This window comes from Giraffa tippelskirchi, chromosome 7, assembly GCF_054371585.1.
Source record: "Giraffa tippelskirchi isolate mGirTip1 chromosome 7, T2T-mGirTip1v1.2.pri, whole genome shotgun sequence".
Taxonomy (NCBI): Eukaryota; Metazoa; Chordata; class Mammalia; order Artiodactyla; family Giraffidae; genus Giraffa; species Giraffa tippelskirchi.
This window is the reverse complement of record NC_137281.1, coordinates 18,565,064-18,577,074: the sequence shown is the minus strand read 5'-3', so window position 1 is coordinate 18,577,074 and position 12,011 is coordinate 18,565,064. Positions and strand designations below refer to the sequence as shown.

At 41.0% G+C, this 12,011-nt stretch overlaps 1 protein-coding gene across 6 annotated transcripts in view; it reads left to right on the top strand.

Moving 5' to 3' along the window:
• The window catches only part of GPATCH1 (G-patch domain containing 1), a 56,764-nt gene that overhangs the window by 41,724 nt on the left and 3,029 nt on the right, over positions 1-12,011 (top strand). For 4 of the 6 annotated variants that reach the window (XM_081510415.1, XM_081510414.1, XM_081510413.1 and 1 more), the window contains 4 exons: positions 2,708-2,924; positions 5,908-6,015; positions 7,789-7,886; positions 8,920-9,065. In XM_081510415.1, coding sequence (XP_081366541.1) covers positions 2,708-2,924; positions 5,908-6,015; positions 7,789-7,886; positions 8,920-9,065 — 569 coding nt within the window. The remainder of the gene's footprint in view (positions 1-2,707; positions 2,925-5,907; positions 6,016-7,788; positions 7,887-8,919; positions 9,066-12,011) is intronic. The other 2 variants (XM_081510416.1, XM_081510418.1) reach the window with 1 other exon arrangement.

Sequence of the window (12,011 nt, the reverse complement as noted above, 5' to 3'; positions counted from 1 at the left end):
CATCGTATCACTGTTGCACTGAGCTGTCACGTCTCTTTAGTCTCCTTCAGTCTTGAAACAGTTCCTCAGTCTTTCCTTGACTCTCATGATCTTGATACTTTTGAAGATTACAGGCCAGTGGTTTGCAGAAGAGTCCTCAGTTTGGGCTCATCTGGCCTTTCCTTAGGATTAGATCCGCTCCTGCACTTTTGGCAGGAACACTTCAGAAGGGGTGCTGCTGTGGTCTCAGTGTGTCCTGCCAAAGTGGCACATGGTGTTGATTTGTCCTGTTCCTGATTCTCACTTTGATTACTCAAGTAAGGCGGTATCTGCCAGACTTCTCCACTATGAAGTTAGTCTTTTCCCTTTTGTAGTTAAGTACATTTATTTATTTATTATTTTTGCTTTGTTTTTAATACAAATTTAAGAGCTCTGAAATATATAAATACCCTGTCCCTCATCAAGTTATTTCTATCACTGTGGACCCATGGTTTCCTATTTTATCCAAAGGGATAATTGAGTACTGTCATTTTTTTTGACTGCACTGTGTGGCATGTGGGATCGTAGTTCCCTGACCAGGGATTGAACTCATGCTTCCTGCAGTGGAAGCGAGGAGTCTTCACCACTGGACTGCCAGGGAAGTCCCAACTTATTTTAATGCTCCAACTGTCCTGGTTTGGTTAGTTGAAGCCCATTCAGTTTGGCTTCTATGTGCCGTGGGTACATCCCTCTCACGCTGTAAGCGTGTCCTCACTTTCTGGGCACAGTTAGATGTTCTAAGCTCATCTATTTTTTTTTTTTTGAAAACTAAAAAAAAAAAGTTTATTTAATAACAGGGAAATATAGGAATAGAAAATATCATCCCCCCTCATCACACACACACACACATACACTCTCTCTCTTCCTTTCTCTCTCATATATATAACTGGCAAATAATGTCCACCAAAATAGATTATTTTTATAAGCACAGAAAATATTAAGTGAAAGTGAAGTCGCTCAGTTGTGACCGACTCTTTGTGACCCCATGGACTGTAGCCTATCAGGCTTCTCCGTCCATGGGATTTTCCAGGCAAGAGTATTGGAGTGGGTTGCCATTTCCTTCTCCACTAAGCTCATCTATTTTTTTATCTCAGCCCCAATTCTAGCGTCAGTCCTTACTCCAAGGTGCCCTGGTTATTTTTAGTGGACAATGTTATCCTTCATTTTTTTCTATGGAAAGGATTTTACACAGTCACAAACTCCACCTTGTATTGGTTTTCTTCACATATTTATAACTCTGCTTCAGAAATTGGAGGTGGCATGGGATATGGGAGGGACCACTAGCCAAGAACGAGAGCTCCGCCCACCCGGGGCATGTAGCATGTATGTGTATATGTGTAGCACATGTGCATCGTTGACAGAGCCTCCTGTCATTCCTGACGTACATTCTTCAGTGGTAAAATGGAAGGACTGAAGTGGATTCTGATCTCAGCCACTCTTGTGGGTGCTGTTTGCACTAAGCACTTTAGATCATTCCATGTCTGTCTGGTGATAAGCTGTTGGGATGTGGGAACCATGCCTTCTTCATACCTTTGTCCCTGTTTATAGGATGGAGTACGTGCAAAGTCAGTAGCCTGACTCTCCATCCTGGGGCTGCTTTTAGGAAGGGTGACCTGAATTGCAGAGGGGAGCTCCAGGACCACTTTGTCAGTGTTCCTCACACTCTCCCCATTGTGTGGTTATTCAATCACTCAGTCATGTCCAACTCTTTGCGACCCCATGGACTGCAGCAGGCCAGGCTTCCCTGTCCCTCACTATCTCTTGGATTTTGTTCAGACTCATCCATTGAGTCAGTGATGCCATCCAACCATCTCATCATCTATCACCCCCTTCTCCTCCAGCCCTCAATCTTTCCCAGCATCAGGGTCTTTTTCCAATGAGTTGGCTCTTCGAATCAGGTGGCCAAAGTATTGAAGCTTCAGTCTCAACATCAGTCCTTCCAATGAATATTCAGGGTTGATTTCCTTTAGGATTTACTGGTTTGATCTTGCTGTCCAAGTGTGGAGGTTTCCAGTTTTCAGCACCTTTTAATGAGTATACTGTCTTCACTACCTTTCATGTTTGGACCTCTAAAGGCTCAGACAGACATTTTTTAAAAAATTTTTATTTATTTATTTTTGGCTGTGCTGGGTCTTCGTTGCTGTACGACGGCTTTCTCTAGTTGCAACAGCAGGGGCTACTACTTTTTGCAGTGCCTGAGCTTCTCACTGTGGGGGCTTCTCTTGTTGCAGAGCATGGGCTCTAGGGCACGTGGGCTTAGTAGTTGTGGCTCACAGACTTAGTTGCTCCTCAGCATATGGGATCTTCCCAGACCAGGGATCGAACTGGTGTCCATTGCATTGCAAGGTGGATTCCTAACCACTGGACCACCACAGAAGCCTCAGATAGACTTTTGAAAACAGGACAGAGGTGCTGTGCTAGTCCCTGCTGCCTTTTTCTGGGTCCTTTGCAATTCTGATTAATGACCAATTTCCATGAGCGGTTTCAGCAGCTTCTACCAGTCAGCGTGGTCTACAGGTATTGAATCGGAAAAATACCACAAAATGATACTATGTGAGTGATCATTGTTTAGTTAGGAAATGAGTATAAACATAAGTACCTGTGTGTGTGCATGTGCCGTGTTCTAGAATGTGTAGCTCCTTTCATCCTTGCCTCTTCATCTCTGACTCTTATTTCACTGTTAATACAGGTAGTAAACAAAGATGTGGATTCACAGACTGAAGGAGAGGGTAGCCGCCCATCCATGGACTTATTCAAAGCCATCTTTGCCAGCTCCTCTGATGAGAAGTCTTCATCCTCTGAGGATGAGCATGGTGACAGTGAGGATGATCAGGAGGGTACCAGGGAGGCTGACTTCAAAAGTTCCCAAGAGACTGACTTGGTTGAAGCATCATCTGTGGCACAAGGTATGTCAAATATTTCAGACTTTGGAATCTGAAAAAGAAAACAATGGTGTCTATAGAGAAGCTGCTTCTTCATTTGGTATCAATTTTTAACCAGGATAATTAGCAACTGATGATGTTTTTAAGTTTTATGTTTTTTAAATTAAAACAAGTTTTATTTAAGTATAGTGAATTTACAATATTATGTTTCAGGTATATGACATAGTGATTCAAAAGTTTTATAGATTATACTCCTTTTAAAGGTGTTCTAAAATTTTGGCTCTGTTCCCTGTGCTGTACAATATATCCTTGTAGCTTTTTCGCTGTTGTTCTTGTTGTACCTTGCAGCTCACTGGATCTTAGTTCCCCGACCGGGGACCAAATGTGCACTCTTGGCAGTTAAAGTGCAGAGTTCTAACCACTGGATCGCCAGGGAATACCCTGTAGCTTACTTATTTTATGCATAGTAGTTTGTATCACTTAATCCCCTACCCTTCTCTTGCCCCTCTCTCCTTATCTCTCCCCAATGGAAAACACTAGACTGTTTTCTGTGTCTGTGAGTCTGTTTCTGTTTTGTTATATTCATTCATTCGTTTTATTTTTTATATTCCCATGTAAGTGATAATGTACTGTGTTTGTCTTTCTCTGTCTGAATTATTTCACTATGCATAATATCTTCCAGGTCCATCCATGTTGTTGCAAATGACAAAATTTCATTTTTTATGGCTGAATAATATTCCTCTGTGTGTGTGTGTGTGTGCGCCATATCTTCTTTATCCATTCATCTGTTGATGGACACTTAGGTAGCTTCCATATCTTGGCTACTATAAATAATGCTGCTGTGAACATTCGGGTAGATGTATCTTTTCAAAATAAGTTGTTGGGTTTTTTTTCTGGAAATATACTCAGGAGTGGGATTGCTGGATCACATGATAGTTCTATTTAGTTTTTTGAGGAATCTCCGTATTATTTTTCACAGCAACTGCACCAGTTTACACTCCTACCAACAATCACAAGAATTCTTTTCTCTGCATCCTCACCAACATTTGTTATTTGTGGTCTTTTTGATGGTAGGCATTCTGACATGTGTAAGGTGATATCTTGTGTTTTTTTTTTCATCATGTTTTGATTTGCATTCCTCTACTCATTAGTGATATTGAACATCTTTTCATATGCCTGTTGGCCATCTGTATGTCTTCTTTGAAAAATGTCTCTTCAGGTCTTGTGCCCATTTTTTAACTGGAGTGTTTACTTTAAAAATTTTTTTGATGTTGAGTTGTATGAGCTGTTTAAATATTTTGGATGTTAACCCTTTATCAGTCATGTCATTTGCAAATATTTGTTCCATCTAGTTGTCTTTTCATTGTGTTGATGGTTTTCTTTGCCATGCAAAAGCTTTTTAGTTTAATTAGGTCTTATTTGTTTATTTTTGCTTTCCTTAGTAGACAGATCCAAAAATATTTATATGATTTATAGAATGGCAACCCACTCCAGTATTCTTGCCTGAAGAATCCCATGGACAGAGGAGAGCCTGGTGGGCTACAGTCCATGGGGTCACAAAGAGTAAGACATAACTGAGCGACTTTCACTCACTCACTCATTCATAATCTTTTGTATTTTCAATTGAGATGGAACAGAGTTCTTTATTTTTTCTCTTATCTGGCATAAATCTGTGGTATATCTTTAGAATGGCTATGTTTGATAATATTGATTTTCCTATGTGTGCTAGTTGAGAAGAATTAAAAAATAGTAAAGTTTTCATTAAAAAATAACTTACTTTTTTTCATGTGGTTGATGACAAGATGCCAGGATTAGTGGGAAACATTTGATCATAACATGTACAGGGGTTCTTCTGCTTTCTTCTCTGTAGGGCAGATTGTGTGCTCTGGCTCACCCATCAGATGGGCATTGCCTGGCACATAAGTAGCACTTGGTAGGTGGTGTCTGTTCTCATTACAGTGAGTCTGACACTTGGTTAGTAGCCTGTTTTACCTGTTCTGTTTACCCCCGCCAGGGGTTCTGGCATAGGAAGGGAGGCCATCTGCAAGGGTGGGAGACTTTTCAGATGCTTGGGTGGGTGGACAGAAGACTTTTCAGATGCTTGGGTGGGTGGACAGAAGACTTTTCAGATGCTTGGGTGGGTGGACAGAAGACTTTTCAGATGCTTGGGTGGGTGGACAGAATTTCCCATCTCAGTCTTAGAGTGTTCTTCTTGCCCTTGTCAGTCTGTGGTGGACTTAGGTATAATTTTTAAGGGCCTTTAACCAAAAAGTTATGTAGAGATATAAGATACTGTTTGTTCATAGGTGACCACAAACGTCAGCCTATTTCTTTATTTCTTCTGTGAAAAAAGGCAACTTATTTTTTTTTAATTACACAATTATATGTTACTTGAAAAGTTTAAAAATTTAGAAATATAGAAAGCTTAAGTCTCTTGGAACCCCCCCTTTCCCAGAGATAACCACCAACACTTCGATACAAATTTTTCCAGACTTGCCCCATCTTTCTCTCTTATCTCTGAAAACCAAATCATCTCTTCTTTAAAAATGAGATTATTAATGTGAACATGATCATTTGTTCATATTCAGTTTTTCTGCTCTTTGACAATTTGAGTGATGTGAAGCCTTCTGAGCTGGGACATAGTCTGACATCCTGTTTATTTCTAAGTCTTGATTCTCCTGAGATGGCCCTCCCTCAAGCGTGTATTTCAGCCTCTTAGGTCTCAGGTGATGTGAGTGTGTACTACAGGCACCCTCACCACCCCGGTGGTACGGCCGCTAGGGCACCTGGTTGCAGGTGTCCTTGTGTGACCGACATCCCAGCTCAAATGTCCATGAGGTCAGAGGTCGGGCCTGCGTGTTCGCTCTGTATCCTCAGCATTTGGTGTGAGCTAGTGAAGCGGGGTACTGAAGAAAAGCACACGTTATCTGGTGAAAACAGATAGTTTTAGACTCAAGTACATTGATGTTTGATGTGTGTGTGTAATTAATACCCCGATGTTTTTCAGCTAGCGAGCCAGCACCCCAGGAGCCTGTACCATTCTTCCCGATTCAGAAGATGCAGATAGATGAGAGAGAGGAGTTTGGCCCGCGACTGCCTCCGGTCTTCTGCCCCAGTGAGTCGAGACTGCCTTGTGTTATCCGTTTGCAGGGACACCCGAGTCTCCCCCTAAGATAGAACAACTCTAATCACATCGTTCCACCCACCAACGTAATCCAGCATGGGCCCACCCAAATATGTATTGTTTGTTCCTTGCTTATCTATTCTTAGCCACACTTGGAAAATCAGTGCTTCCACCTTGTACCTAAATGATAGTAGTTGCTCTTCAGTCTCAGACACCTTCAATTTTTTTGAAAAAAAAACGTTTTTAACAGAAGGATCCTTAGTATCTCAAATTTTGTCACTTACAGAAATTTAAAAAAATATTAAAAATCTAGGACACAAAGGTGGGATAGGAATTGTAGAGAGAAGGATATTCTGAGACTTTTTTTTAATCCTTTGGCTAATGTAGCAAAAAAATAAATAAATAAAACGAATCCTTTCAGCAGTAAATACAGCTCATCCTCCTCCCCCAGTGTCTGCTGACAACTTCTGTTTGTTGCCAGCTTAAATTGACTTCTCACATTAAAATGTTTATACTGGTTTATCATCTCTTTGAAAGCTGGGTTAACACACATCTGATAACAGGGCCCAAATGTATAAATGACATAAAATTCTATTACCTACTTTATCATTTCCTGTAGTGTCCACTTACACATATCAGTTTGGTTAATTAACCCAGCCTTCAAAGAAATGATAGAAAGCAGAGAGGAGTAAAAAGTGTGGGGTTCTGAAAAATTGTGGTGAATGTATTTCTTATCTCTATAGTTGTTCAGATCTTCAGTTTAAAATACGTGTGTCAGTACCTGAAAACTAAGTTACTTATGGCTGTTTCCCAGAACGGCCCTTGATATCCTTGTAATAGTTAATAACCTAATTTGGTCTATGAGTTATTTTCCAAAAACTAGCATTAAAAAAAAATAGTTTGGGGAGGTCAAATTTGGAAATATCTGACCAAACTATAATACTAGAAAGTTGCAGATATCTGTTAACCTGATTTGAAAAATAAACTGTATTCGTGAAATACCTTGGAGCTTTTTTAAGGTAGATAAAAGTTGATTTAATGGCTTACAGTGTTTCTACTCTAGATAGTTTTCTGCTGGTTTGATGACTGGAAGTTCATGAAAACATTTTGGTCAGAATTTGGAAATGGAGAATTTGGGCTCATGCAACTTGTTTAATCATTTTTACTGATCACGTACATTATGTTCTTTTGATGCTAATTTTTTAGTGTTTCCAGTTATAAGACGAACTCATATGAAATGTGCTTTTGGAAAGGGATGAGGCTTTCAGAGGGGCTGGCAGTTATGGCTTTGGGGTTCATGTTTATGGTCCCTTCTGATCCTCTCTATGTCCCTAAGGGGATAGGGATTCTTGTTTTCCCCTTTTTTCAGATGGGAAAACAGACTTGGGGAGGTTTAACAACATGTCAAAGATCACAGAGCTGGTGACAGAGCCAGATGCAGATTCTGATCCATCTTTGAGTTTACCTGAGGATGTTAAATTACAGAAAGCTTGTAGGCATTCTGGTCTGACTTTATCTTCATCTGGCGGATAAGGCTGTGGCCAAATGCCAGTTGGATCAAACAGGTCTTAGGTTGACGTTTCTGGCAGTTTCTAAATATAGAGCTACAGTGTAACACGCTAATCTGCTTGTTTACCAGTGAGGTAGGGCTGGAGTTCTGCCTTAATGGTAAACATTCCATCTGTGTCATTACTGAATTCAGTAATTTAGCCTTTTTTCCCCATGGTGCACCTAGTCCATGTCTTTATTACATCTGTGTTTCAGATGCACGTCAAAAACTTGAGGCACCTCTCAAAGAGAAACATAAAAAGAACAAAGAAAAGCACAAGACCAAGAAAGAGCATAGGCGGAAGAAAGAGAAGGTGAGTAACTTCCGGGTGTGTGGTGTCAGATGCCCCAGCCTCCAGGAGTGACCCAGAGAGCCAGTCAAAGGGGGATGGGGCCATAGGTCCCTCACTGACTTGACTGAATATCAGTTCAATGTAACCCCTTGATTTTCAAAAACACTTTGTTTTTCTTTCAGACAGAATATTTTAATTTATTCAGTTGTACTTAATTTTTTTTTTTAATTCACGAACATTAAAAGGTAGGAAATAAGGACATTTAATATCTTAGAGTTGGGAATTCTCTGGTGGTCCAGTGGTTGGGACTCAGCACTTTCACTGCAGGGACCTGGGGTCTATCCCTGGTCGGGGACTTAAGGTCCCACAAGTTATGCAGCCGAAAATAAATAAATAAATATCTTAGAGTATGGTTGAGTATTAAGTAATAAAACAGTTAATTACTAACTTTAATAAAATAATTATTTAAATAATAAAAACATTTAATATTGATTATTATTCAACATAAAAAGAAGCCATTAGTTTGACTATTTCTCAACTACTTTGTCATCACTACAAATAGAGACTTAGGTCTGTAGCTTGTCATTTGAAGTGATGGACACTTGAAGAACACCGTTGACAGCCCTTACCTCAACCTCGGTATCTTCTTTTGCATTATGGTGTAGACGTTTAATTCAGTTAACATTAGTGCTGGGCTCCCACAGTGGTCTGGGCAGTAGGAGAACTGGTTAGAAACAGCTCCACTTTTAGCTCCCAGAAAACAGGATTCTCGAGCATGAAAGATAAGAGAAGTTCTCCTGGAGTGAAAGGAAAGGAACCGGTGCTGACAGGTTTGAAAACCAAACTCTCTTGTTTCTCAACGGCCTGCGTGCTGTTCTCTAACCTTCTACCAGTTTTTTCTTCATGCTTAACCACTGGGCCGCCAGAGAAGGCCCTTTGGTTTTGTTTTTGAATGACTCCAGCAACCAAATGCCTCATTAGCCTGTAATTGTGCTGGATAAGGGATGGAAACACCCATTTGTTCTCCTTAAATTTATTTATTTACTTTTTTCAGAAAAAGAAACACCGGAAGCACAAACACAAAGGCAAGCAAAAGAATAAAAAATCAGAGAAAAGTAGTAGTTCTGAGAGTACGGACAGCAGTGACAGCCAGAGTGAAGAAGGGCCCACAGACCTGTCACCCCAGGAGTTGCTGAGACGGTAGGCAACTCAGAGGCTGATTGAAACCTTGCCACGTTTGCTTAGAGGCAAATGTCAGGAGTGATAGATTTGTGTATTGACTCAGCTTTTTAAAAAGTTAACTTTTAATTGCATAAGTAATCTGTAAATATATTATTGTTGTGAAAATTCAAATCTTGTAGGTAAAACTGTGACCAGTTCCCCAAATCTCTCTTCACTCCACAGTCCCCTCTGTTGTCAGTTGCTTTGTAACTTTGAAGACTTTTTTACACAACTACACATACATACAGGTACACACACATTTCGTTTCACATTTTTAATATAAATCTATAGGAATGAACATTTAGAAGGAATAAATGCCACCAAACTGTTGTCAGAAGTGGCTCTATCCGTTTAAATTGTGAAAGCACCTTGTTGTTACATCAGCTGCAAACAGCATGGAGATGTTTGCCAGCCTGATGGGTGAAGAATGGCATGTCACCTCTCCTCTGTTTCCACAGCACTATTAAAAGAAAAAAAAAAAAAAGAATGGCATGTCGTCTTCATCGCATTTCCTGGATCAGTAATGAGGCCGAGTGTCCTTTGCTTTGTGTCTCAGCATTTGCCGTGGGCTCCTTTGTGAATAACGTGCTCTTGAACATTTCACAATGTTCTGTCCTCTGTTAGATTGTTTTTCTGGTTTTTAGGTACTGTTTTACTGATTTTTCGGAATTATTATTAAAAAATTAAAAAAAATTTTTTTTGGCCCACGCTGCAAGGCACGCAGGTGGTATCTGAGTTCCCTGTTCAGCTCAGTTCAGTTGCTTAGTCGTGTCCGACTCTTTGCAACCCCCTGGACTGCAGCACACCAGGCCTCGCTGTCCATCACCAACTCCTGGAGTTTACTCAAACTCATGTCCATTGAGTCAGTGATGCCAACCAGCCATCTCATCCTCTGTCACCCCCTTCTCCTCCTGCCTTCAATCTTTCCCAGCATCAGGGTCTTTTCAAATGAGTCAGTTCTTCACATCAGGGGGTCAAAGTATTGGAGTTTCAGCTTCAGCATCAGTCCTTCCAATGAATATTCAGGACTAATTTCCTTTAGGATGGACTGGTTGGATCTCCTTGCTGTCCAAGGGACTCTCAAGAGTCTTCTCCAACACCACAATTCAACAGCATCAATTCTTCAGTGTTCAGCTTTCTTTACAGTCCAACTCTCACATCCATACATGACTACTGGAAAAACCATAGCTTGGACTAGACGGACCTTTGTTGGCAAAGTAATGTCTCTGCTTTTTAATATGCTGTCTAGGTTGGTCATAACTTGTCTTCCAAGGAGCAAGCATCTTTTAATTTCATGGCTATAGTCACCATCTGCAGTGATTTTGGAGCCCCCCAAAATAAAGTCTGTCACTGTTTCCACTGTTTCCCCATCTATTTCCCATGAAGTGATGGGACCAGCTGCCATGATCTTAGTTTTCTGAACGTTGAGCTTTAAGCCAACTTTTTCACTCTCCTCTTTCACTTTCATCAAGAAGCTCTTTAGTTCTTCACTTTCTGCCGTAAATGTGGTGTCATCTGCATATCTGAGGTTATTGATATTTCTCTTGGCAATCTTGATTCTAGCTTGTGCTTCATCCAGTCGTGATTTCTCATGATGTACTCTGCATACAAGTTAAATAAGCAGGGTGACAATATATAGCCTTGATGTACTCCTTTTCCTATTTGGAACCAATCCATTGTTCCATGTCCAGTTCTAACTGTTGCTTCTTGGCCTGCATACAGATTTCTCAGGAGGCAGGTCAGGTGGTCTGGTATTAGCAAACCCGTGACCCCTGCAGTGAAAGCAGAGAGTCTTAACCACTGGACCGCCAGAGAAGTATCCCCCAACCCCCCTTTTTTTTAACATTTAAAATTTTAAAAAAATTTTTTTGAAACTAAAAAATAATTCTGGATAGTCATTCTTTGTGTTCTAGAGTGTTACCTGTTATATGACTTTTGTTGAACAGAAGCTTTAATTTTTGGTACACTCAATTTCACCAATTTTTTTTTTTTGTTAGTGGTGGTATGTTTTACATTTTGTCTTTTAAAGGCCTTCCCTAATGTAAGATTTTGTATATGTGTGTAGACTATCCTCATGCTTTTTCAGTTTTGTTTTCATTTAGTTTATTTGAGTTGTTTTATTTTCCCTTTTTTGTGAACAGAGTAGTATAGGCACCCAACTTAACTTTCTCCAGATAGATGGCCAGTTGTAAATATTAATGAGAGTGAGCAAACGAGCTGTGATTTAAAAGAACCCCTGAATCCCAGTGGCTCAGCCAATGAAGCATAAATGGAATTGAGAAAGTTACTCAGGATCGCAGTTTGTTCCACTGTAGCATGTGACCCTCAGAGGAGGGGAATGGATTGGAGGATGGTTCTGGAGGTTGCTGTGGCCCTGCCTGCAAGTCCTGGCTTCTCTTCCCTTCTAGCCCATAGCCCAGGGCAGCTCGATGACCCTGCTGTCCACCACAGGACTGGGTAGGGGAAGTCCAGCTGTGGGCCCAGGATGAAGAGAGACAAAACAGGCTTCTCTTGTGGAGCGTGGGTTCTGGGAAGCATGGGCTCAGTAGTCGTGGTTCCCAGGCTCTAGAGCACAGGCTCAGTAGTTGTGGAGTGCCGGCTTAGTTGCTCCAAGGCGTGGGATCTTCCTGGACCAGAGGTCGAACTGGTGTCCCCTGCAGGGCAGATCTTAACCACTGGACCACCCGGGAAGCCCGTCCACTCTGTTTTAATTACTATGGCCTTGTGGTTATTTTGCTGTCTGGAAAGACAAGTGCCAGCCCTATGTTCTTTTTCACTTATGTCTTCCCAGTAGACAGGACATTCTCATAGTTCAAAAACACAAACATATGAGCATTTCAGTTTAATCCAGAGCCCCCTGAAGCAGCTGTGCCGTTTCCTGTCTCCCTTTCCTCAAGGCGTATGCCACTGCTGATTTGATGGGCC